General features: G+C 41.4%; 1 protein-coding gene across 1 annotated transcript in view; it reads left to right on the top strand.

Annotated features, from left to right (window-relative positions):
* Positions 1-27,360, top strand: part of DOCK4 (dedicator of cytokinesis 4) — a 705,907-nt gene that overhangs the window by 355,862 nt on the left and 322,685 nt on the right. Inside the window, exons 22-24 of the mRNA XM_070948091.1 lie at positions 18,494-18,664; positions 19,243-19,435; positions 26,623-26,750. Coding sequence (XP_070804192.1) covers positions 18,494-18,664; positions 19,243-19,435; positions 26,623-26,750 — 492 coding nt within the window. The remainder of the gene's footprint in view (positions 1-18,493; positions 18,665-19,242; positions 19,436-26,622; positions 26,751-27,360) is intronic.

Here is a 27,360-nt window from a genome sequence, read left to right on the forward strand (position 1 = left end):
GCAAACCTCATGGAAAGAAGGAGCTAGAAAGCCTGAGGGAGAGAAGGGGATAGAATAGGAGACGTTTCTGTGGGGCAAGGCTGAGGGAGAGAAGGGGAGAGGAGAGTCTTTTGTGGGGCCAGCCTGAGGGAGAGAAGGAGAGAGGAGAGGATCTATGGGGCCAAGCCCCTATTGGCCAGGTGTTTTTGAGTTGCACTATCCAGTCTGCCAAGGAAGTCATTTGAGGTTTCTCTTGAAGCAGCTCTGGCATAGCTACAAAATCCTAACCAGAGCCTACCTTAAATGGGATAAACTCTGTGCTACTATGCATTGAATTATTCTATGCTGCCTCTGCAAATGGTAAAAGATCAGTCCAATTGTCTTGTTGATGTAGCACCAAACTACTGTAACAGGACCGAATTAGTCCTCTCTCACACTTTGAGTTTCCATAAGACTTTTAGAGGTGTACGTGCAGGATTGTAGCAGGCCTTGGTCATTCTTTTGTAATAGTGCAGCCCCCACGGCTACATTACTTGTGTCTGCCTGAATTACAAAAGGAGAAGTTGGATCAGGGTGCTTTAGCATGGGCTCCGCCACAAACAGCTGTTTGAGTTTTTTGAATGCCACTTGGCACTCCATAGTCCACATAAGTAACTGACTCTGGCTTCGGCTTGCCCTCGCCTTAGTTTTTAAAAGGTTGGTGATTGATAATGCAATTTTGGTGAATGAAGTGATGAATTGCCAGTAGAAATTGGCAAAACGTAGGAAACTTTGTAATTGCTTCCTAGTGTTGCAGGGGGCAATTTAACACTGCCAGCACCTTTTCTGGGTCCATTTCTACTCCTTCATTAGATATACAGTAACCCAGGTAATTTACATTTAGAAAGCTTCACATACAATTTGGCTGCTCAGAGTCTTTTTAGGACCATCCACACCAATTTCACATGCTCTTCCAGTCTAAGTATAGTCTCAGTATATATTAAAATATCATTCAAATACACCAACACCCCCTTATACAAGTAGTCATGCAACACCTCATTAATCAGTTATATGAACATAGCTGGGGCCCTCTGCAGCTGGGGCCCAAAGGGGAGTACTCGGAATTGAAAACATCCCAGAATGGCAGTTTTCCATTCATTGCCCTCCTTGATTTGAACCCAGTAATAAGCCTTCCACAGATCTAATTTAGTGAAGATTTTGCCTTTGGCTAGATGTGCAAGCATGTTTTTCATCAGGGGCAATAGATAGACATTTTCCATGCACACTGCATTTAGCCCTCTATAGTCTAGTGCAGAGTTCCATCCTTTTTCTCCCGGAGCAATACTGGGCCTGCCACCCATGATCTAGCCAGTTGAATGACATCCCATAGATCCCAGTACTCCTTGGGGATTCTGGGCTCACTTTTCAGGTGCTCCTGCATGACTGCCCCTAGCTCCCTTGGTTCTTTGGTTTTCTTGCCTCTGGGTGTGGAATTTCTTCCCCTTTTTTGATGACCTTATGCCAGATTTTTAAGAGCCCTCTTTTCCAGTTCACATAAGGTTTCCATTTCTGGAGCCAAGACAGTCCAAGCAGGAGGGATCTCTCCATCCCTGGTATGACTATAAAACTCAGAGTTTCTTTGTGCTTTGTGTCAACTGTCTGACTAGCGAACGCAAAAAAAGTAAACACTTTCAGGAGCTAAGAATTTCCAAAAATAAAACTTTATTGGATACACCATCTTGGAACTGCAGAAGCAAAACCGGCTCTGAGTTTCCCGCATAAATAACCGCTTAGTTCAGGGGTCCTCAAACTACGGCCTGCGGGCTGGGTACGGCCCGCTGACACAATGTATCTGGCCCACACAGTGGTGGGATTCAGCCCCGCCCCCTGCCCTGCCCCCCACCCCACCACCCCCACCCACTCCTAGCATGGCTGAATTTCGGCCGAAGAGGTTGTAGGGAAAAAATGCCTTTAAAAGCCTCTGGCAATCCCAGCTGAGTTGCCTGATCGGCAGAGGCTTCTAGAAGCATTTTTTCCCTGCAACCTCTTAAGGTTGTAGAAAAAATGCTTTTAAAAGTAAAAAAAAAAGTTGGCCATGCCCACCCATCGTGACCCGATGGTGCGGTAGGTGTGCTGCCGCCGCCACTGCCCGGGCGGGAGAGGAGAAAGAGAAATGAAGGAGAGAAAGAGAGATGAAGGAGAGAAAGGGGGGGAGAAATAGATGGAGAGAAAGAGAGATGAAGGAGGGAAATGGGGGGAGAAAGAGAGAGATGAGAGAGATGAAAGAGACACACAGAGATACTTGTTCAAAAGAAAATCTGGGTGGGAGTAAGTGATATGGAGTTGGCAATGCCCACCCAGGTTTAAGGTTGTGTTTAAGTGTTTACATGTGTTTAAGGTTGAGTGTTTAAAGTTGCAAATCCCTGACCTATCCCATCCGATCGCTTCACCCTGCAGCCAGCCCTATAGGCCTGCGCCCACCTCCCACCTGGGCAGCAGCGGCCTACCTACCCCGGTTCTATCACCTTGCCCTGCAGCTTGCCCGAACGCCCACTCAGACTGCCTCCGACCACTCCAGTAGGTCATTTTTATTTAATTAATTTAATTAAGTGCTGCAATTGGCATAAATAATGACCAGTCAAAAGTGTGAAGACCTATCAGAAATCACTTTTTTCAGCCCTCTGGGTAGTCCCTATGTGCATATGGACTACTCAGAGGGCTGAAAAGGTTATTTTTGACCAGTCCTTGCACTTTTGACCAGTCCTTGCACTTATGACTGTCCTCACATTTTACGTTTTGCGCCCTATCTTATCACCATGGTGAAGAGAAGTAGTTATGAAATGAGTGACACGGTTGTTAAGAATGCTGCAACGGGCATAAATGTGAGGATGGTCATAAGTGCGAGGACCGGTCAAAAGTGCAATGACCAGTCAGAAATGACTTTTTTCAGCCCTCTGAGTAGTCCCTATGCACATAGCCATGCCCACCCGGTCACATGACCAGCTAGCTACGCCCACCCGGTCACATGACCACCAAGCCACACCCCCAACTAAGCCACGCCCACAGAACCGGTTGTTAAAAAAATTGAATCCCACCACTGAATGGAATGGAACAAGGTTTCTCTTCCCCACCCCCATTTGCTCTTGTAGGAGACGTTTCTTTCTTGATAGAGAGATGGGAGGGAGAGAGTGAATGGAATGGAATGGGATTCAGCAAGGTTTGTCTTCCCCACCCCCATTTGCTCTTCTAGGAGAGAGGGAGGGAGAGGGAGAGGGAGAAAGAGAGATGGATGAATGTTGATTGTAACCTCCTTGGAGCTGAGAAGAATTGCTGCAAAACTGAGTTTTCTGAAGTGGACCACTAGACTTGTAAACAGCTTAAAAAATGATCTAGTAAAAAGAAAAGTCAAACAAAAGCAAATAAAACATTCCCAGGAGGAAAACAAATTAAAGTTTCATTTGTGTGTATTATTTAATGCACTGCTAAATTGGCAAAATGGACTGCTAAATTGGCCACGCCCACCCAGCCATGGCCACCCAGTCACATGACTACCTAGCCACGCCCACCCAGTCACATGGCCACCTAGCCACGCCCACCCAGTCACATGGTCACCAAGCCATGCCCACCCAGTCACATGGGGGGCCCAGCCACACCCACCTAGCCGGTCCGCCCCCCAGTAGTCTGAGGGACCCTGAAGTGGCCCCCTGTTCAAAAAGTTTGAGGACCCCTGGCTTAGTTAAACAATAGATTCCCTTTTCCCCCACCCCTAGGTGTTCACATTGTCCATTTATAAAACTTCCTTTTGTTATGGGAACAATTCATTTCTCTGTCTAACACCTGCTGTAATGACCTTGATGGGGTTCAGGCTCTCACAGTCCATAGACAAAATCTTAGCATTCCATTCCACCCCTCCATCTTCCCGCTTGAATGACAAGTTGAATAGCAATATAAACTCAGAGGAAGTAAAGCAATTCAATTTTGGCATACCGACCCCCTGGAGGAAGGTTAGACCTAGAAAAATATCAAACACAGATTAACATTTTTACTCAGGAATCTTTAGCTCTCAATTGTCCCTTTGGACATTGTGGTTATTTAACACGGAAACTTCTGACTAGTTCTAACATTATGGGCAGCAACCCACTCAGCATCAGTTGAGAGGTATCCTTTCCACTGAACTAAGTATTGTAATCCCCCTTTAAAACAATTTGAGTCCAGTTGTAAGGACCAGCCTCTCCCCCCCTTCAAGAAAGTATAGACTCTTGAAAAATTTGCAGTTCAAAAGGAACCTTTTATTGAACACCCCTGTCTGAGATAATTCGTTGGGGAGATCTATGGAGGTGATAAATGTGTAGTAAAAACATTTTTGCTAATGCCTTGGCCGTTGGGATTTTCTGGCAGGGTATAAAATGGACCTGTTTTGAAAAAAGGTCCGTTACAATCCAAATAACTGTGTTTTCTGCGCTTTCAGGCAGTTCCATTATAAAATCCATGGAAATCTCTCTCCAGGGTGCTGAAGGTTTTGCTACAGTTTGTAAAAGTCCTGGGGATTTTCCTTGTCGTTGTTTTGCAACTCTGCAGGTGGGGTAGCTAGCACAGTAACTCTCAATATTTTTTTTTAAGGGATGGCCACCAGAATTGTCTTTTGATGAGGTGTAGAGTTTTTACAAATCCAAAATGTCTGGCTATTTGGAGTCGTGGCATTGTTTCATGAGGTCCAGTCTTTGGCTGACAGTTTGCTCTCTACCCAGGCTAAACCGTCTTTAAGTAAGCAAATATTTGTGTGAGCTTGGAACCAGTCATCCTTAAGCAGTGCCACCTTAAATTTGGAATCCGTCACATTGTCAGAAATCGGATCTTTTTTGGCTTGTGCTTGGGTGATTACTTTGGCTGCTAGCTGGGGTGTCTGAAGGATAGGTTTAACAATTTCAGTCTTTTTGCTGTTGTATTGGGGTTTTCTGGACAGGACATCAGCTAAAAAGTTTTTCCCTCCTGGGAGATACTTGAGAATGAAATTAAAACGTTTAAAGTATTACGCCTAATGCACTTGTTTGGGGGAGAGTTTTCGTGGAGTTTTCAGAACTTCTAAATTTTTATGATCAGTCCAGACTTTGAAAGGGATTTTGTTCCCTTCTAGGAAATGTGGAGGAGGGCCCTTTGTATGGCATATGCCTCTTTTTCCCATATGGCCCATTTTTGTTTGGTTTCTTGGATGTGTATACACATGGTTGCAATTGACCACTCCTACTGCCACATCACTGGTGTCTGCTTCGGTAACAAATAGTTGTTCTGGGTCTGGGTGTTTTAGGATTGGTTCGGTTGAGAATAGTTGTTTACGTTTTTCAAATGCCGTTTGGCATTCCATGGTCCAGCCTTGGTTTTGGTTTCCCCCTCCCTTTTTGTTTTTAACAAGTTTATAATAGGGAAGACAATTTTTGCAAAAGCCAGAATTAACTGACGGTAGAAGTTTGTGAATTCCAGGAAACTTTGTAGTTGTTTGCAGGTTTGGGGTGGCTCCCAATCGATGATGGCTTTTACTTTTTGTGGATCCACTCTATTCCCTCGTGGGATATTTTATATACCCAGGTAGTATGCCTCTCATAAATCTAGCTTTGAAAAGAGTTTTCCTTTAGAGAGGTGGGACAGCATGTCCTTCATAAGGGGTAGTGGGTATATATTTTCCATGTTGACTATGTTTAAATTTCAATAGTCCACACAAAGGCATAAGGTGCCATCTTTCTTTTCGCAGAATAATACTGGGGCTGCTATTTTTGCTCATGTGGGTTCGATAAATCCCCTTTTTTTATTTTTGTCGATAAACGTTCTGAGTTTATCTAATTCTATGGGGGACATGCAGTGCATTTTCAGTTTCAGAAGTTTAGCCCCCAGCAGAATCTCAATGGCACAGTCCATGGCGCGATGAGCTGGGAGTTCATCAGATGCCTCCTCACTAAACACTTCAGCCAAATCCTGGTATTCTTTGGGAATGCTAGTGGGCTCAGCAGGGTGGCCAGCAATGGCCCTTTCCCTGTTCTCTTTTCCTTTCTCTCCTTCCTCTGGGATGTTCGCGAAAATGATGTGGCCCTAGAATTTTACAATTCCTCTCTTCCAATTTATTTTAGGGTTCCACTTCTGTAGCCATGTGAGCCCTAGGACTAGTGGCCATTCCATTCCTGGGGCAACTATGAAAATGAGGGTCTCGCTATGGATCCCCAGTTTTATTTGTAATTGTTCTGTGGCAAAAATGTCTGGCTCCCCACTGCTACTGTCTCATCTAGCTGGCAGAAGGCGATGGGGGGTTTCATTCTCCTTAGGTAAATTCCCAATCTCCCTACCAGGGTTGGGCTGATTAGGCATTGGGTTTACCCCAAGTCCAGTAATGCTGCTACTTCCTTCTCTTTCCCTCAGCTGGGGATAAAAAGTCTTAGGGGCAGGGTGAGCAGTTCAATTGAGTCGCTTACCAGTGGGTTGTCTTCCGGATCGCTTTCAGACTGGCTCAAGTCTTCTCGGGGTGCCGGAGTTCCTTCCTCTGGGTTTTGAGAGGAACGGAACTCCATGGCCTCTTGGCTTCTCAGCCCGGTTTCTTTTCCCCGGTGGGGAGTTTGCAGGTTTGCCCCCTGACATGCAATCAGGATTTCTGGCAGGGGCTTTTGAATGGTACTCTGCTGCATGGTGCCTTCCTTCCCACACTTGAAGCAACCTAATGGCCTTGGTGCCATGGTGGTTTGGGGTTTGAATGGCTCCCACTTCCCCTGGGGTGGGGATCTTCTCCAAGCTCTGCCACTGCAGTACTGGTTTCGGGTCATATTCATTTATTTTGAGATAGCATCGAAACCTGAAACAGTCTGTCAGGTTTCGATGCTATCTCAAAATAAATGAATTTCCAAACTGCCGATCTTTGAGGAAATTTTCTCTTTATTGAGTACAGCCATCCGATCCTGGCTCTTTCGCTGTCAGTACTGACCTTTACCCCACAATCCCTCCCTTTCCGATCCCCAATTCTCTGCTTCTCATTGGCTATTTTCCAAGCCACTTTCCTCATCTCTTTTTTGTCAGATCACAGGAATGTCTCCCCCCCCCATCTCCGAAAAGACAGAATCTTCAAAGGGATTTAGTAGGCAAAAGTTCAAGCTTCTCCTCTCTTTATATATGTCAGTGCTGGGACACTGACAGCCTACTTTATGTAAGGACCAGCCTCTCCCCCCTTCAAGAAAGTATAGACTCTTGAAAACTTTGCAGTTCAAAAGGAACATTTTATTGAAAAGAAGTGAAAGCAAGTCAAAATTCAAAGGAGGCTCTGAGGTCCCTCAGGGCATACAACCAGGATAAAGGAAATTAGGAATCCCTCCCAACAGTCCAATGTGGATTCCACCACAGGTGTGAAGATGTTTTTGTACTGGCCTCTCTGAGAAACAGATTAGAACTGTTTCTCAGGGCCATTTTCTGGCACTGCAACCCACATGGCCCTCCCTCCCCTTACATTCCCCAAGAGGTGAGAATTTTCCAGGCATCAGAGATGCCAGGCAGTGGTTATAAATCAGGTGAAAGGTTATACAAAAAGACAAGGCAAGAAATAGGATACCTAAGCTACATAGAAAGGAAAAAGAACTAAATGTATCAAAACCAAACTCCCACTCCCCTCTTCCACTAAAGAATGGCAAATACACAGATTTTGATTTCATAGTGTTCCTGACCTCCCACTATAACAGCAGGTGGAGGCACCCCTTCACCTTTGTCTCAACTTAGTACTGTGAAAGGATTTTATCAAACTACAGTGGAACACTGGATGGACTCGCCTAAGTACCTTTGGCAACCGCAATTCTACCATGACTGGGTTTATAATCCTAACTATTGGAAAAGGCCCTATGTATTTGGGACCCAGTTTCTTACAGAGTTACCTCAACTTTAAGTATTTAGTAGATATACTTTATTCCCAGTCCTAAATTCGTTCTGGAGGGCTTTTCTCCAGTCAGCCTGTTTCTTTTGCGACTCTCTGGCTTTATTCAGTGCCTTTTGCACATTCCCCCAGGCAAATTTTAGGGTGTCCATCCATTCACCTAGTGTTATCGAAGGGGGGGGGGGGGCTCCCTCAGAAATTCTGGCATCGGTACGAACTCAACACCTGTGGCTACCTTAAATGGAGTGAACTTGGTACTATGTACCAAGTTATTAAAAGCTACTTCTGCAAAAGGCAGGAGCTCCACCCAATTCGTCTGCTGATAGTTTACATAGCAATGTAAGTATTACTATTATACATTGAAGTATTGAAATTGTAGGCCAACATACCAAAAAATCTACTGTAAAAGAGAAACTAGAAATAAAAATTAAAATAAGCAAGAAAATGGTAAGAGAACACCTATCTGACCTTGATGAATATAAATCACCAGGACCTGACAGATTACATCCCAGAGTTATGAAGGAGCTGGCAGGTCTTATCATAGAACCATGGTATCATGTCTTCCAAAAATCCTGCATTGGGGAAGTGACTGAGGATTGGAAAGGGGCTGATGTGGTTCCCATCTTCAAGAAAGGGGGGAAAAAAACCAGACCCAAGAAACTGCAGACCAATCAGTCTAATATCAATACCTGGGAAGATCCTGGGGGAAAAAAAAACAAATCTGCGAACAACTAGAAGCAAATAAAGTTATAACTAGTAGTCAGAATGGGTTTGTTAAAAGTAGATCATGCCAAACCAATCTTATTTCATTCTTTGATAAAGTGACTAAATTAGCAGACCAGTGAAATGCTGTGGACATAGTATACTTAGATTTCAGTATGGCATTTGACAAAGTAGACCGCAACCTACTTCATGGTAAGCTAGAAAAATATGGAACAGACAACATTCATCAGATGGGTTTGTAGCTGGCTGACAAACCGTACTCAATGAGTAGTCCTTAATGGTACTGCATCCACATGGAGAGAAGTAAGCAGTGGGGTACCACAAGGCTCTGTCTTAGACCCAGTACTCTTTAATATCTTCATTAATGACTTAGATGAGGGAATAGAAGTGGAACTCATCAAATTTGCAGATGACATTAAACTGGCAAGAACAATGAACACCCCAGAAGACAAGCTCAGGATCCAAAAAGATCTTGACAAACTTGAACAATGGGCCCTATCCAACAAAATTAATTTTAATGTAGAGAAAAGGTTGACTCAGCCTTTCATCTTTTCTAAGGTAGGTAAAATGAGGACCCAGTTTGTGGGGGCAATAAGCTGACTTTGTATAAAATATGCAAAAGTATGAAGGCTATTGCTTAATGCATTGTAAGCCGCCCTGAGGCTCCGGAGAAGGGCGGCATATAAATAAAAAAAAAAGCAAGCAAGGTTTTATACTTAGGCAGGAAAAATCAAAGGTATAAGTACAGATTATACAAGACCTGGATCAAAAACAGTAACTGTGAGAGGGACCTTGGAGTCCTAGTGGATGTTCACTTGAATATGAGCCAGCAGTGTGCAGCAGCCACCAAAAAAGCTAATACAATCCTGGTTGTATAAACAAAGGCATAGAATCAAGAATATGTGAAGTATTAGTGCCACTTTACAAAACCCTAGTAAGACCACACCTGGAATACTGCAACCAGTTTTGGTCACCATACTACAAAAAAGATGTTGAGACTTTAGAAAAAGATCAGAGAAGAGCAACTATGATGATCAAAGGCCTGAAGACTAAAACATATGAAGAACGGATACAGGATTTGGGTTTGGCTAGTCTAAAAAAAAGAAGAATTAGGGGTGACATGATTGCAGTATTCCAGTATTTGAGGCTGCCACAAAGAAGAGGGGATCAAATTATTCTTCAAAGCACCAGAGGGCAAGAGAAGAAACAATGGTTGGAAACTAATCAAAGAGAGAAGCAATCTGGAATTAAGGAGAAACTTCCTAACCGGACAATTAGTGGAACAGCTTATCTTCAGAAATTGTGGGTAGTCCATCACTGGATGTTTTTAAGAAGACACTAGACAGTCACTTATCTGAAATGGTATGGATTTTCCTGCTTGAGGAGGGGGCTGGACTAGAAGACCTCCAAGGTCCCTTCCAGCTCATTCTATTCTACATTGTTCTACTGTTGCATTGGTCCCTTCCACCTCCCCCATTAGAACTCAGATGGAATCTTGAACTAAGCCCTTGGGAGGAACCTATTAACTTTGTGAACTCCTTCCAGAACTTTGTTGTAAACTGCACCACCACCCCTGTCTGAAATGATGCATTTTGGAATTCCATGCAGCTGATAAACATGTTGCACAAACATCTTGGCCAGGCTCCGGGCTGAAGGAAGTTTTGGATTAGCAATGAAGTGCGCTTGCTTCAAAAACAGGTCCACCACCGTCCAAATCACTGTGTTCCCGGCACTCTCAGGCAATTCCACAATATAGTTCATGGCGATCTCTTCCCATGGTCAGTTAGGGTTAGCCACCAGCTGGAGCAGCCCAGGAATCTTCACAGGCAACCATTTCATGGACATGCACACTGGACAGCTTGTCACATATCTTTTGATGTCTTTCTTCATCTTAGGCCACCAGAATTGCCTCCCTGGCAAGTGAAAGGTTTTTACAAACCCAAAGTGGCCTGCCGGCTTTACATCATGGCTTCTCTGCAGGTTCTGGGTCCTTTGGTTGGCTGGAACATACAGTTTGTCTTCCTTCCATGTCAGGTCCTCCCTTATTAACAGCTCTTTCTTGTGGTCTCTGAACCACTCATTTTCCTTCATGGCTTCCCTCAGCTGTTGGGTCAAAGCATTATCAGCCAGTTGAGGAGTACCTAGCGGCTGTTGCTGCCAATTGCTGAGAGGGGATGATGGAGTTAACTATTTCCTCCCAAGTGCTTTTATATTGGGGCATTTGGAAAAGTGCATCCGCGATAAAATTCTTCCACCCTGGCAAGTACTGAAGGGTGAAATTGAACCAATTAAAGTACTGAGCCCATCGTTCTTGTTTGAGAGACAGTTTCCAGGGGGTTTTCAGGGCCCCCAAGTTCTTGTGGTCTGTCCACACTTCAAAAGGGATTTTTCTGCCTTCCAGAAACTGCCTCCAGGTCATCAGTGCTCAACAAATGTCATAAGCCTCTTTTTCTCACACTGCCCAACATCTTTCAGTGTCTGTCAGCTTTTGGGAAGTGTAGGTGCAGGGCTGGAATGCTCCCTTTGCATTTCTTTGGAGCAGGATGGCCCACACCTCTACATCGCTAGCATCAGTTTGTATTATGAAGGGCTCCTCTGGGTTTGGGTGTTTAAGGGTTGGTTCGCCCACAAAGAGCCGTTTGAGCTTTTTGAAAACTGCTTGACATTCCATAGTCCAGTTAAACAACTGGCTCAGTTTGGGTTTCACTCCCCCTCCTCCCTTCTTTAGTAGCTTGGTGATAGGCAGGGCTATAAGGGGATGAACTGTTGGTAAAAGTTGGCAAAACCCAAGAAGCTCTGCAGTTGCCTTCTGGTTCGGGGGTTTCTCACTCTAATATTACTTTCACCTTTCCAAAGTCTATCTCCACTCCTACACTGGACACTCAGTACCCCAAATAATCCAGGCTGGGTTTATGGAAATTACACTTGGACATTTGGCATAGAGCTTGGCTTCCAATAGCTTCCTCAGCACTTCCTACACTAGCTTTACATGATCTTCCATTGTTTCAGAATAAAAGAGAATGTCAAGCAGGTACACCAGTACCCCCTTATATAGGTGCTCCTGCAGCACGTCGTTTATCAGCTGCATGAATACCATGGGTGCCTCCTGCAGTCCAAAGGGCATCACCTGGAATTGGTAGCACCTTAAGGGGAAATTGAAGGCTGTCTTCTATTCATCTCTCTCCTTAATCCTCACTTGGCAGTACACTTCTCTCAAGTCCAACTTGGTGAACACCTTCCCCTTGGATAATATCCTGGTATGTCTTTCATGATGGGGAGTGGGTACATATTTTCCATGCAGACCCCATTAATTTCTCAAAAATCAATGTATAATTTCAAAAAGCCATCTTTCTTTTCTTTGAAGACCACCATGAATGAATCCCCTAGCCAAATTCTTATCCATGAAATCCCTGAGTTCCTCCATCTTCCTTGGGGGTCATTGAGTACATCTTTGGTTTGGGAAGTTTTGCCCCAGGCAGTATTTCAGTTGCAGAGTCCGTGGGGTGGTGCAGGGGGAGTAAGTCCAATTCCTGCTCGCTAAATACTTCTGCTAAATCATGGTATTCTTTGGGGATGCTTGGCTCTGCTTGCTCGCTCTCAACTAATACATTAGCTGGCTCCACTTTCACTTCCCCCACTGATGGTGCTCACTCAACTCTGTGCATTTTCTCCATCCCCTGTGGGTTTCCCATTTTATTTCTCAGGTGTCACTTGTTGCCCTCCCACTGAACAGATTCCGCTTTTTCAACCACAAAAGAGGCCCCACTGCTCCTTGCCCCTTACTTCTTGACCCTGCCAATTGGGGCAGAGAAGGGGATGAGATGGCCAATGCCTGGCTGATTTCAAGCCCTGCTCCCAGGACTGATGACTTCATTGATGCCACTCCATGCATCCCCATCCTGCTGAAACTCTCCCACAGTTGCTCTACTAAAGGGCTGCGGTATATGGTCAGGAATTTCCACTCCACAGCTCTCCTGGCCTTCCATTTGCTTTCCCGAGTCATGGCAACCCCTGGCGGGATCAAGGGAAATTCCTCCTTGGCTGCCTTCCCCACCCCTCCCAGCCATCAGGTCTTTGGGTTAGGACAGCGGTTCTCAACCTGGGGGTCGCGACCCCTTTGGGGGTCGAACGGCCATTTCACAGGGGTCACCAAAGCCCTCTCTCGCCCCCCCACGCCTTCACTCACTCTCACTCTCTGCCTCTGTTGGATCGCTGGCCGTTCGCTTATCCCACCCACTCCCAATCTATTGCTGCCTCCTGAGTCCCAGCTGATGGCTAGAGGGAAAAAAACTGTTTAAATTATTGCCGCGGGGCTTCAAAGGGCTGCCCTACAGCTGATCAGTGTTAAAAGAAAACAGATGAGTAGACCGGTGCCTGCAAAAATAGAAAAAAACAGCCCCTTTCAGCTTCAGGATAGGTTAATTAGCACAAGTTGATTAGATCAGCCTCGACTCTCAGCTGATTTGCTCTCAGCTGTTTTGTGGAGGGCTCTGTTGCTAGGTGCAAAAAAATCTGGAGCAGCTTTTTTTTCCCCTAGCTATGCTGAAAAAGCAAAACTGAAAGTAAAGCAGGGTCTTTGCTGCAACGTGACAAAATGAGGCAGAGAGAGATTTCTTTTTCTTTTTCTTCACCAAAAAAAGATAGGTGCAAAACTGCAAACAATGGGAAATTTAGGGCAAAAAAGGAGGTTCAAGATTTTAAAACACAAAAGAAAAAGAGGTCTATTTAACTAGGGAATTGTAATAATTGAGATACTATTAATTGTATATTGTGTTGAAAGCAGAAATGGTTAAGTTGTGGTTTGGAGGAATATATGGGGGAAATTATTTGGTTTATTATTATTGGTAAATATAATTAGTTGATTTGTAAGAAATTGGACTGCATGGAAATAATTGGAATATTCATGTTCATATTGATTAATATACAAAAAGATAGTTATATAACTAATTGATTTATATTAAAATGTTGAATTTGTAATAAACAACTGTATTACATAATTAACCAATGTGAGGATGGATATAAAAATAGATGACAATGCGAAGGGGTATAATATAGAATAGAAGGGAAAAATTGAATTTGATTAAGATTAGAGATGAGGATGAAGGGTAATATTGATTTTTTTAAAAAATAGATGAGGAATAAATATGGCAAAAAGGAAATATAGAAATTGTAAATTTAATTGAGATGACTAAACACTGTTCACTGTTTAAATTTGTGACTCGGCCAAATACTCTGTTCAAAGAAAATAAATTTTATGTTTGTATGTGTGTTTCTAATTATTGCTATTTATTCATATTTGTTCTCTTTTATTCTTTAAAGTTTAACAATTCATTCTTTATCTTAATATCTTCATATTTGTTTGGGGTTGGTTTTCTTCCCTTTCATCTTTTTTTATTCTACAGCAATCTTTCTCCTCAAACCTACCACCTCTCTCTTTTCTTTCCTTCTTACTTTCTCTTCCCCCCTCTTCTCTTCCCTACTTCCTCTTCCTTTCTCCTTCTCCTCCTCTCTTCCTCGCTCTCTTACCCTCACTCCTACTCTAATTTCCCTTCCCTTCCTTCATCCCTCTCTATTGCTGTATCCTTTTATGCATATGGACTACTCAGAGGGCTGAAAAAGTTATTTTTGTCTGGTCCTCGCACTTTTGACCAGTCCTCGAACTTACGACTGTCCTCACATTTTACGTTTTTGCCCTATCTTGTCACCATGGTGAAGAGAAGCAGTTGTGAAATGAGTGACACGGTTGTTAAGAATGCTACAATGGGCATAAATGATGACCAGTCATAAGTGTGAAGACCAGTCAAAAGTGCGAGGACCTGTCAGAAATGACTTTTTTCAGCCCTCTGGGTAGTCCTTTTGTGCACATGGACTACTCAGAGCGCTGAAAAAGTTATTTTTGACTGGTCCTCACACTTTTGACCAGTTCTCGAATTTACAACTGTCCTCACATTTTACATTTTTTGCCCTATCTTATCACCATGGTGAAAAGAAGCAGTTGTGAAATGAGTGATATGGTTGTTAAGAATGCTGCATGGGCATAAATGTGAGGATGGTCATAAGTGTGATGACCAGTCAAAAGTGCGAGGACGTATCAGAAATGACTTTTTTCAGCCCTCTGAGTAGTCCCTATACACATAGCCATGGCCACCCGGTCACATGACCAGCTAGCCACGTCCACCCAGTCACATGACCTTCAAGCCACACCCACAAAATAAGCCACACCCACAGAACCGGTAGTAAAAAAATTTAGAACCCACCCCTGGTTGGGGGTCATCACAACATGAGGAACTGTATTAAAGGGTTGCGGCATTAGGAAGGTTGAGAACCACTGGGTTAGGAGATCCTGCCATGGCTCCTTCATCCCACACCAGTGGCTGTTCCACCTTCTCCGCCCTTAGCTTGGATTGCATCACCACCGCCTGTGCCCCAGACTCCGCATGGGCCATTGCTGGTGCTTCCTGCAGAGGAGCAGCTCCAGGCTTCACCACAGCATCAGCTTGCTTCTTGGTTCCAGACATCATTATGTTACAGCTCTCTGGTAGGATCTGTTAAATTGTGTGGAGAGCTGGTTTAATGTCAACTGTCTGACTAGTGAACCCAAAAAAAGTAAACACTCTTGGGAGCTTTGAATTCTAAAAAGTAAAGCTTTATTGGATACACCATATCAAAACTACAGAAGCAAACCCAGCTCTGGGTTTCCCGCGTAAATGACTACTTAGTTAAACAATAGATTCCCACCTCTGGGTATTCACATTGTCCAATTATAAAACTTCCATTTGTTATGGGAATAGTTCATTTCTCCAACTAAACCTGTAGTAATGACCTTCATTTTACATTACATTACATTACATTAGAGGGGTTCAGGCTCTCATGGTCCGTAGACGAAATCTTAGCATTCCATTCCACCCCTCCCTCTTCCCACTTGAATGACAAGTTGAGTAGTGATAGAAACTCAGAGGAAGTAAAGTGATTCAATCTTGACACTTTCCCATTCTCATTGCTACTGGCTCAGTTATAAAATTAGACACACACACACACACACACACACAGCCATCTAGTTGGCAAAATGCTATTGGCACCTTCAACTGCTTGAGACTCAGTCCCAACTTTTCCACCACCTGAGGGTTAATCACACACCTGGGGCAATTCGAGTCCAGTAGAGCTACACCCTTGACAGCCATGGTCATGCACCTGACTCAGACCGCCTCTGTCTCCTATTCATCCCCATACTCCTGCATGTAGTTCCAGACTTGTGCCACAAAGAACCCCTGTACTTCACTCCCAAGGCTGGAACGTTTGGGGCCCAGCATCTCCAAGGGGGCAGTTCCTTCAGGTGGAGGGGCTTGTGCAGCAGCAAATGGTGGTGGTGGCATCACTGGTATTGGTGCCGGTGCAGGTAGAGCAGATGCAACTGTTGCCATAACTGCTGCCACCGCAGCTCTGCCACGGCTTGGCTTGGGGTAGTTTGAGGAACCTGAGTGGTCATCTCAGTGAAAGATTCCCAGATTCTGTATCATCTCTTGCAATAGATATAGGGTATGCTCAGCATGGCATCTTCCAGGTCCACATCAAGAGGGAGGACTTCGTCTCTGTCCCCCTGACACCACTCCGGCCTGTGGGAACTTCTGCTTCCTCACATAAAAGTTACTGTCTTGGTTCCGAGTAATGTTCCCAATCAGTTCAAGACTCAAGAAAGTCAAGGCTATGACTTTCTCAAAGATCCTGTTTATTATTGGGTACATCATATTGGCACATTCAAATGTGAAATCAATTCTGAATAATTCCCATGCTTTGGTATAATTAAAAAACAGATACCGGCCACCTCCCTTGTATCACAGGTCATGTTAGCCAAGCTGGTGATGAACTTCTCAGCACTCCCTCCTGCCATTGCTAGGGCACGTTGAGCTGGCCTTGGTTCTCACGAGCCTTATCGCTGTTATGTCTGGCACTTTGGAGGAAAACATTCTACATTCCATAAGTCCCCCTCCCCCCCCCCCCACATGGCAACTCAGAAATGAAGCAGAGAAAAATATGGCTTCAGCTAGATGTCAGCTTTGGAAGCCATATTAGGCCGGAAGCTCCAATGCTGCCACCTTCTCATGTGTGGGAAAGTAGGAGAGGGGTTTAGTAGACATAATAGCATTCTTCCTGTTGGTCAAGGTCAGGACGATCCTGCATCTGGAGAAGGAGTGGTCAGGGGGCTGGATCGGGATGGAACAGACTATGATTGGAGCATGTGACCGACTGGGTGAAAAAGGGGATGGTTTTGGGAGCTTTGACTTACTGAAGGAAAACCCAGGCTTTTCAGATTCGGGTTTCCCCAGATGTGCCAGTTTGCCTATTCTAGTAAAGAGGACTTTGGAAAATGCTTGCTTCCGCGTCTTTACTTGGAGTGGGGTTTTTTCTGGAACGCTGACATTAGAGTCATTTCAAGAGTTGATAGTTTCCCCCGAGAGTCATTCCTCTGGGTCTTCCTTTCACCCCATGCCCAATGACAATCTGGGCCCAATAGGTTCCTTGTCGATGTCTAGCTCCTCCAGCTGTTCTGCTTCATCTCGGATGTGGCACAGTCTGGGAGGGGATCCACCCAGAGCTCCGGTCTCTTCCAGTTCACTCTCGTGGCTGGACATTTAGATGTTTGGTCCCCACTGTAGACTGCAGTCTCCAGGTTGACCGTTAAAGCAGACCTTGCCTAATGTTAGGGCTGCCTCCGATCAATCCCTAGGAAAGAAAACCCTTGACTCCATTGATTCAGAGAAAAGGTACTTTTACTAGGAAAGAACTGATTGCAGCAAAAGTCAGGCAAGGTCTGAAGCAAAACGTAAAGAAACTAATTGAAACTAACCTCAGAGCTCACCCCTCAGTAGTCAGGCAACCAAAGTTCAATCATCAGCCAGGAAGATGCTTTGGGAACTTCTCTGGTCCAGGTGCATTGCTCCTCCTTCGTGCATGCTGACCCCAGGACAGTTGGCCTTGAAGAAGTTAAAGAACTCAAACTGACCTCTTTGAGTTCAGGCCTCCCCATCGCTTCTCAGAAATTCCAGTTTTACCTCCTGCACTTTTCTCAACTCCCAAATACCCATTGCTTCCCCCCTATAGTTTCCATGGCAGCTGGCAGCAAGCTTGAAATAAAGCAAAGATAACCAGGCTGACACTGCCTTTCAATTCCCCTTAATTTAGAAAGACTGGACATGTCCCATGTGATATCCCTCCTGCACGAGCTGCATTAGCTTCCTGTGGTCTTCCGGGTGCACTTCAAGGTGTTGGTTATGACCTTTAAAGCGCTCCATGGCATAGGGCCTGGGTACTTACGGGACTGCCTTCTGCAGCTGATAGCCTCCCACCGGCCAGTTCGCTCCCACAGAGAGGGACTCCTCAGGGTACCGTCAGCAAGGCAATGTCGGCTGGCAACCCCCAGGGGGAGGGCCTTCTCTGTGGCAGCACCTGCCCTCTGGAACGACCTGCCCCCGGAGATACGTAAGATACCAGATCTCCGTCCTTTTCGCTGTGCCCTCAAAACTTTTCTATTTCATCAAGCTGGGCTGGCATAACCCCCCCTCCCTTTAGATATTTTTAATTGTAAATGGATTTTAGTCGGGAGGTTTTAAATTTTGAGCCAAAATTGTTTAATTCTTTTAAAATTTAAAATTTTGTATTGGGATGTTTTTTATTTTAGGCTATGCACCGCCCTGAGTCCAGCAGAAGGGCGGTATAAAAATTCAATAAAATAAAATAAAAAAATTAAAAAAATTAAAAAAACCCCAATGAATTTAGCAAAGAGTGAATATGGAAAGTTGCCCTTTTGTGATATGAGCTATTCATTTTCTATGTTAGGCTATATGCTATCTAACGTGCTATTAGAAAAATGTTATTATTATAAGGGGGAATGATAGAAAATCACACATTTTTATTTTATAGGCCCAAGAATATATATTTAAATATATAGTTCAGTCTCGGAAACTATTCTCTCTTGCTACTGGTGGACAAGATGAGGAGGAATTCTGCTGTTGTATTCAAGAGCTTTTGATGTCAGTACGATTCTTCCTTTCCCAAGAAACTAAAGGAACCAATGTTTTATCTCAGGCCCAAGTAAGTTCTGCAAAAATACTGCCTTACACAGTTTCTTCTGTTTTTCACATTGTTTCTGTGCATGGTAACTGATATATAAAAACATAGTAGTGTTTAAATGTGACATGTTAATGCTTCTGATTTATTTTCAGCTATAATGACATTTCATTTCATTCACATATTGGTAACAAAAGTTGGATCAAATATCTGATAGTACTGTCTTTCTATATGAAGCTTTTGGCTAAATTAACAAGCTATAGAATTGTTTCGTTTCCAGTTGTCTTCCATGATTCAGATGCAGCATTTGCAGTTGGCTATTTTTGGTTTTGTTTTTTAATTCTAATCCTTCTCTATTTTCACCATAGTCTTTAGATTTCTCATATTCATTTAGAACTGCAAATAACTCATAATAATGTTATTTATATTCTTTTTTTCCCTTGGAACAAATTAAAACTATTAAGAGCAAATTCCAAATATCTGTTTTTCTTGGAAAAGAGAAAAGGTATAATTTTAAAAATTAAATCCAAATAGTTTAAATTTCTTTTTCTGTCTGTTTAAACATTTGTAATATACTTAATTTTTTCTGTGTTTGTTCCCAGGCAATCTTTCTCAGTTCCTTCCCAGCTATATATTCAGAATTGTTAAAGCTCTTTGATGTGAGAGAAGTAGCAAATTTGGTGTGTGATACTCTAGGGAGCTTGCCAATCATTACAAATGCGGATGATTCTCTTCAAGCAGTGAAACTTCAGTGCATTGGAAAAACAGTGGAAAGCCAATTATACACCAATCCAGGTAGAAAAGCAAATACCATTGCTAATTAATATTGAAATAGCTCCTGACACATTCTGATTGTATATAAAGCAGATAAAATTTAATCACATTTGGATTTTATAGTAAAATAGGTATGGTGAATCTGCCTGAAGCCTTTGAATCATTTTTTTGCAACACCAGAAGTCCAGCAGTCCAATTATATAGGTGTTGTATGCTGCCCAGAGTTACTTTCATGTGAGATGGCAACTATATAAATATGATAGGTAGATGGATGAATGGGTGGACAGATGGATGGACAGATGGACAGACAGATGGACGGATGGATAAATAGACAGGCAGATAAATAATAATAATAATAACTTTATTGTCATTGTACATGTATACACAGTATACTCATAGAACGAAATTCACTTAACACCCAAAGACCAGGTCTAACACACATAACAATCCCCAATGGGATTGGGGCTCTGTCTTCCTAGCTGTCTGTCAGAAAGATAACTCTCCAAATAGAAAAGAACCAAATTTGGTATAGTGGGAGAAGCCAGGACAAAAAAAAAAAAAAAAGGGTCCAGACTTCCGGTTTCTGTGTCTTCGGCGGCGGCGGTGCCTTTTGAAGCTCCGCCAGCCCCGCCGCTTGTAGAGCCGCTTCGCGACGAAGAAGCGGCTCGAAAACTTCAAAAATCTTCAGGATTTTTGAAGAGAGATCGCAGGGTCCAGGTTGAGCCCCTGCAACCCCCCCAGGGAATAGTTTCTGGGGAGGGAACAGGAGCGGCTCCCATTCAACCTGCTGGAACTCCGGGCGGCGTGGGACAAGTCTGCTTCTGCAGAACAAGCCGGCTACAGGAAACTTTTAATTGAAAGAAAAGGAACCAGCCTTAATAAGCAGCATACTGTTACTTGAACCCTGAAACTCGGAATCGCAAGTATTAGAGTTTTCTTGGCTTTCTAATCTGAGTGAAAAAATGCGGATGAGTGAAAGTGAACTGTAAAAACATGGCGCTTAGCCTCAGACTTAACGAGCGGGCGAGTGTGGATTGCTGAACTCATCTTGCTTCGTTACAAAGTTTCTAAACTGATACGAAGTTGCTTCGCTTGCAACAAGAGAAATAAGAGAGAAATTTCTCCTTTTTCAATACTGGACTTTGCTTCACTTTGGTTCTTATTTGATTAAATCTGGGGGACTTTTTTAGAAGTCTTTGTGGAGGTGGGAAAGGAAGAAGAACTTCCCTTTTTAGTAAAACTAGCCTACGTGACAGGATGGCCTCAAAGAAGCAGGAAGTGAAGGCAACAGGAGGTGGATCTCCCACACATAAAACGCAACCTCCCCCTGCACAACAGACACAGACTCAGAAAAAAGATTTTGATATGGGAGATTTAAAAGAATTTATTTCTAAAACTTTGGATGATAAATTTCAAAAATCTCAACAGGAGATAGATGATAAACTTCAAAAATCACATTAGGAATTTATGCAGGAAATTAATGAAGTTAAAGACATGGTGAAACAGAATCAAAATAATGTGACCAAAAAAATATCAGAAGTGGCGTCTGGCCTGGCAGAATTTATTGGGAAAGTTGATTTTAAAGTTGAAGAACTTAAATCAGAAGTTAATGTTAAGATGAAAGACAATGATTATAAAACTGATGAAGTTGATAATAAAATGCAGAGAATTGAAGATGAGATTGTTATGATACAATTCCGGGCGATGGAATTTGCCATACGGCTTCGGGGAATTCGAGAGGAGGAGAGACAGGATTTGAGACAAGTTTGCTCTGAAGCCTTGGCTAAGATTTTACAAGCTAATCCTGATTTGGTATTTCATAAAATAGATAAAATTTACAGAGTGAACTCTTGGGTGGCCAGACAAAGACAACTGCCCAGAGATGTGGTCATATACTTTACTGACAGAGAAATTAGAAATGATATCCTGCAAAAATCTTTTCATACTTCTGTACAAGTGGGGGGTTCACGACTTGAAATTTTTAAAGAATTACCTCCTAAAATGTTGAAAGTTAGAAAAGAATTTGGTTTTCTTGTTAAGGAATTGAAAAACTTACAGATACCCTTCCGGTGGGACGCACCAGCTGGGATAATTTTTAGATATAAGGGAGAAGGATATCGGTTGAATACCGTGGAGAAGGCACAACACTTTTATAGTACTATTCTTAAGGAAAGAACACCATCTCCACGTACATCTACAGTTTTGGAGATTAAGGAGAGTGAAGAGAGGCAATTGAAAGAACAGTCTAAGCAGGAATTAGAAATAGTGCAAGGTGCAGAAGGAGGTTTTCTGAGTGAGCCCTTGTTGGATTCTTCTCCAATTTTGGATTTGATTCAGTTGACTGAAGTTAAAGATCAACGTATAACTAGAGCTCAATCCAAGCTACTTAAACAAAAGCAACAACAACAACAGGAAAGACAAGACAAGAAGGCAGTTAAGAGTACCGTACAAGAGAGTGGCGCTATGGGAGGAGCGAGATCGAAGCTCTCGGATGAACTTCAAATATTTTGCTCTGCGCTACAGAAAGAGGCTGATGACCTTTAAATGTCTATCTTGGAATGTTAATGGGTTGAATTCAGCACAGAAAAGGAAGAAATTATTTACATATTTGAAACAATTTAATAATGATATAATATGTTTACAAGAAACACATATCACAACTCAAGATCAAAAATATTTGATAAATCCAAAACTAGGAGCACATTATATATCTTCAACTTCGCAGAAAAAGAATGGTGTGGTTATTTATGTAAATAAAAAATTAACAGCGAAAGTTATAGAAGCAGATCAAGATGGTAGGTTTGTAGCAATTGAATTGCTTACAGCAAATGGACAAATTCTTTTGATTGGAATTTATGCTCCCAACCAACAACAGGACTATTTTTATAAGATGTTACATACTAAAATATTGCAATGGGACTATAGATCTATTTTAATTATGGGAGACTGGAATGGAGTAATTGATTCTAAACTAGATAAAAAGAGCTTGGCAAAGTCTAGAATTAGACTACCACAGACTTTTTTTGATATGAAAGAAGATATGGAATTAAAAGATGTTTGGAGAATACATAATCCAAATGAATTGGATTACACTTTCTTTTCTGATAGACATAGATCCTTTTCTAGGATTGATTTTATTCTGTTGTCAAATGATCTACTTGTTAAGACAAAAAGAACAAAGATTTTTCCAAGAACTTTGACTGACCATAGCCCTGTATGGATAGAAATTGAGATGGATAAGGTTGAGAGACGTTCTTGGAGATTAAATGAGAACTTGTTTAGATATGAAAAAAATACAATAGAACTTAAAAAGCATTTGAAAGAATTTTTTGAAATAAATTTGAATAAAGGTACCCCAATTGAAATTGTTTGGGACGCAAGTAAAGCTTATATGAGAGGGGTACTTATCTATATGAATTCTAAACATAGACTGCTCCGACAAAAGAAAAGATCTGAGTTGGAAATGGAAATAAAGAATAAAGAACAGTTACTTATTAAAAATCCATCAGATGAAAGAATACGAAGTGCTATAAAACTTTTGAAAGATCAATTTCAAATGCTTATGGCGGAACAAGTTGCAACAAGCCTACAATACGCGAAGCATAACACATTTTGCAACGCTAATAAACCGGGCAGATGGTTGGCTTACACATTGAGGAAAAAACAAAGTGCACGGATTATCGATTGTATTGATATTGGAGGGAAAGAAATCTTTCAACAAAAATTAATTAAAGAAGCTTTTGTGGACTATTATACTAAATTATATGCCAAAGAAGAGGTGCAGAATGGACTTATAGAAAAATATTTAAATGATAAGAGAGTTACAAAAATTACCGATCAACAAAAGGAAAGAATGAATTATCCTATAACAGAGGAGGAGATAACAGCAGCAATTAAACAGCTAAAAACAGCCAAAGCTCCTGGCACGGATGGTTTGACTGCAGTGTATTATAAAACTTTACAAGCTGAAATGGTGGGACAACTTAGAGATTTATTTTGCAATATTCAACAAGGGGGTAAAATACCCCCATCTTGGACAACTGCTTATATATCTTTGATACCAAAAGAACAAGTTGGTCCTAAAAAACCAGAGAATTATAGACCAATATCTCTTTTGAATACAGACTATAAAATTTATGCGAAGGTATTAGCCAACAGGTTGATGCCAGTAATCCAAAAGGTGATTCATGAGGACCAAGCGGGATTTATTGAGGGTAGACATATGAAGGACAATGTAAGGCAAGTAATAGACTTATTGGAATATCTTGATAAGAATAAACAGATTCCTGCAGTGCTGGTTTTTTTGGATGCAGAGAAGGCCTTTGATAGAGTGGATTGGAATTTTCTACTAAAGACTTTAAAAAAGATGGGCTTTGGGGACCAATTTATACAGGCGATCTCAGCAATTTATCAAGAGCAAAAAGCACAGATTATTATTAATGGAAGTTTGACGACAGAGTTTAAAATTGAAAAAGGAACAAGACAGGGATGTCCGTTGTCCCCACTTTTATTTATTTTAACATTGGAAGTCTTGTTAAATACAATACGGGACTCTAAAATTTTGAAAGGCATAATGATAAGGCAAGAGGATTATAGAATAAAGGCATTTGCAGATGATCTGGTCGTTACCCTATCACAACCAATGGAATCAACAATCCTGATGAACGACATTATACAAGACTATGGTAGAGTTTCAGGTTTTAGACTGAATTCAAAAAAGACTAAAATGATAGTTAAAAATATGACACAAGATCGTAAACATGAGCTTGAAAGGAGGGCAGGTTTTGAAATTGTACCTAAGGTAAAATATCTTGGAGTTCAGGTTGCAGAATCAAACATGAAATTGTTTCAAAATAATTATGAGGTGTTGTGGCGAGAGGTTCAGAAGGATATGGAGACTTGGAAAAAGCTGCAACTGTCTCTACTTGGAAGAATAGCAGCAGTTAAGATGAACATTTTGCCAAGATTTCTGTTTTTGTTTCAAATGATTCCGGTGCTTAAAAGTGATAAACAACTGAAAGTCTGGCAGTCTGGTGTGAACAAGTTTGTCTGGAACGAGAAGAAGCCGAGAGTGAAATTGAAAATTATGCAAGATGTTCCAGAAAGAGGAGGTCTTAAACTCCCAAACCTACAGTTATATTATGATGCAGCAGCTTTAACTTTAACAAGTGATTGGTTTGGAAGTAAAAAGACTGGAATATTGAAAGCAGAAAGTTTTGACCTTGAATTTGGATGGCATGCCTACTTATTCTACGATGACAAAGTTGATAAAGTATTTAAAAGTCATATACTTAGAGACTCTTTGATGAGAGTTTGGAAGAAGCACCGACTCAAATGGGATTACAAAATACCGCTATGGCTGGATCTTGGTCATACTTTGTGGAATACAAATATAATGTCACTCGGGGGGTTTTTATACAAAGAGGTTCTTTTTACAGATGCGGGCAGATGGCAGCTGAAGACATTACAGACACTGTTGGATGAAGGGCTTAATCTAACTTGGTTACAATATAATCAATTACAACTGAGATGGAAAGAGGACCAAAAAACTGGTATTATGTTGCATGAGGAAGAATTGGTTAGACATATAAGAGAGAAAGGTCCAATGCATATTAAAAGGCTTTATAATGTTTTGCTAGAAAGAGATTCAGAAACTGAATTAGTTAAAGACTGTATGATTAAGTGGGCACAGAATTTTGAAGAACCAGTGATGCTGGAAACATGGGAAAAAATTTGGGTTCAGAATGTTAAATTTACACAGTCGCAAAACCTGAGAGAAAATTTTTATAAAATGTTTTATAGATGGCATTTAGATCCCAAAAAGTTGTCATGTATGTACCCTAATGTTCAGCCAAAATGTTGGAGATGTGAATGTTTAGATGCCACGTATTATCATGTTTGGTGGACCTGTAGGAAAGTTAAGGCTTTTTGGATAAAAATTTGGTGGGTCATGCAGAATGTTTTGAGGAAAAAAATTCAATTTTCTCCACAGTTGTTTTTATTGGGTATAGTTAAGGGTTTTACACGGGGTGAGATAAAACTGATATTGTATATGATAACAGCAGCGAGATTGTTGATAGGTAAATATTGGAAGAATGAAGCTTTACCCACTATCGAGGAATGGACTTTGAAGATGGCCAGTTTTGCTGAGATGGCGAAGATCTCAGCATATTTAAAAGACTGTTCACAAGAGACTTATGAATGGGAATGGAAAAGGTGGATAGAATATGTTCAGAACAAATACCAAACTAGAAAGTATCAAATAGCTTTTATTTGAAAATAATGTATTAGAAATATTTTAATGTATTAGAAATATTTTAATGTAAAGAGATAAAGAGGAAAAATTATACAGGGGGAGGGATGGGTTTAAGCTTGTTTATTAGTGTTATTAGTTATGAGTATATAATAGGGAAGTCTGGGGGGGGAGGGTTAGGGAGGGTTAGGGAGGGTTTGGGGAGGGAGGTGGGGGGGTGAAAAAAGGGGTGAAAATCTAATTGTAAAACTTTTGCAATAAAAAAAAAAAAAAGGGTCCAGTTTGGCCAGGTACTATGGATAAAAAAAGTACAGGATTTTTTTTTCTCTGTGCAGCCCTAATGGACCAAATCTCAAAATGCTGCCAACTTCTGAGCTGCTTTCCTCCTTTCTGTTCATAAGACCTAAAGTGGAGCATAGATAGCCTTCCAAGTGCTCATCTCAGGGATGCAGACTCAATACAGAGTTCAGAAACATAAATGTAGAAGCAATATGTATGCATACGTGTGGATGAGTACATTTGTAAACTGATCAAAAAATTTTAAAGGAAAAAATATCTTTCTGTTCTAAAGCTATTTATCTGCTAGTCAGACTTGTATAGCATTGAAGGGGAGGGGGAACATGTTTTGGGGTTTTCTTTGCCAGAAGTGTAGAGACACATAGAGTATTTGATGTTCTGTGGCAATTAACTTTGCCCTGCTGCCAAAATTGATTTATGGCTGTTCATTAGCTTTCACTGGATTTACTTCATGCTCAAACTCAAATGTTTATAAATGTTTTTAATGTTTTTAAATGTACTTTTTTTTTTTTTGAAGATTCTGAGCATATTCCATAGTAAAGCCCAAAGACAATAAACAATAGTCAAATTTCTCTTGTAAGTCACATGAAGAATGTACTCATCCAGGAACACTGGATCATAGAAAGACAGTATCCATAGTATATATTTTGTCTTCCAGAGTCTCGGTATGTTTTGCTACCAGTAGTTCTGCATCACCTTTATATGCATCTGGAAGAGCAAAAGGATCTGATCATGTGTGCACATATCCTTAGCAACATATTTTCCTTCGTTAAGAAAAATAGTTCTGTAAGTAGAAGGAACATCACAGAAAATGGGCTTTTAATTGTTAAGAAGTCTATTTCAAAGGGAAGTAAGACTAAAGTTTATTATTAAGATGCTCCTTTAGTATGTTTCATTGTTATTTATAATGTATCTGTGCATGAACAGTACTTGTAGAAATGTTATTTTATTAGAAAGTTATACTTTTGGGAGTTGATACTTGCTTAGGTATCTCATCAACTGTTTGAAAAAATAAAATAGCATTGATTTTTCAAAAAGATTATGGTTCAGAAATATTAAAAATGCTTAATATTTTTGAAAGAAGGAGAATAAATTATTAATTTAAAATATATTTATTTTATCAGTTTGCTTCAGCTTCAGTTTATCAACTGATTTCAGCTCACTTCATAATACTGGGCATATTATCAGAGATGTCTGTTGAAGTGAGAAGAAATTCATAAAAACTTAAATGCCTTTTAGTAAAATTAATAGTCAGAAAACATGATACCAGACTCCTCTTGATTTTTTGCCACTGTAGATTAATGTGGTTCTCCTATAATATTTGAAGTTAAGTCTGACCAATATCAAGTATTATGAAGATATTATTTTTGATAATTTGAAAATATATTTTCCTTGC

This window comes from Pituophis catenifer, unplaced genomic scaffold, assembly GCF_029215685.1.
Source record: "Pituophis catenifer annectens isolate HBS135680 unplaced genomic scaffold, rPitCat1.0.hap2 SCAF_7, whole genome shotgun sequence".
Taxonomy (NCBI): Eukaryota; Metazoa; Chordata; class Lepidosauria; order Squamata; family Colubridae; genus Pituophis; species Pituophis catenifer.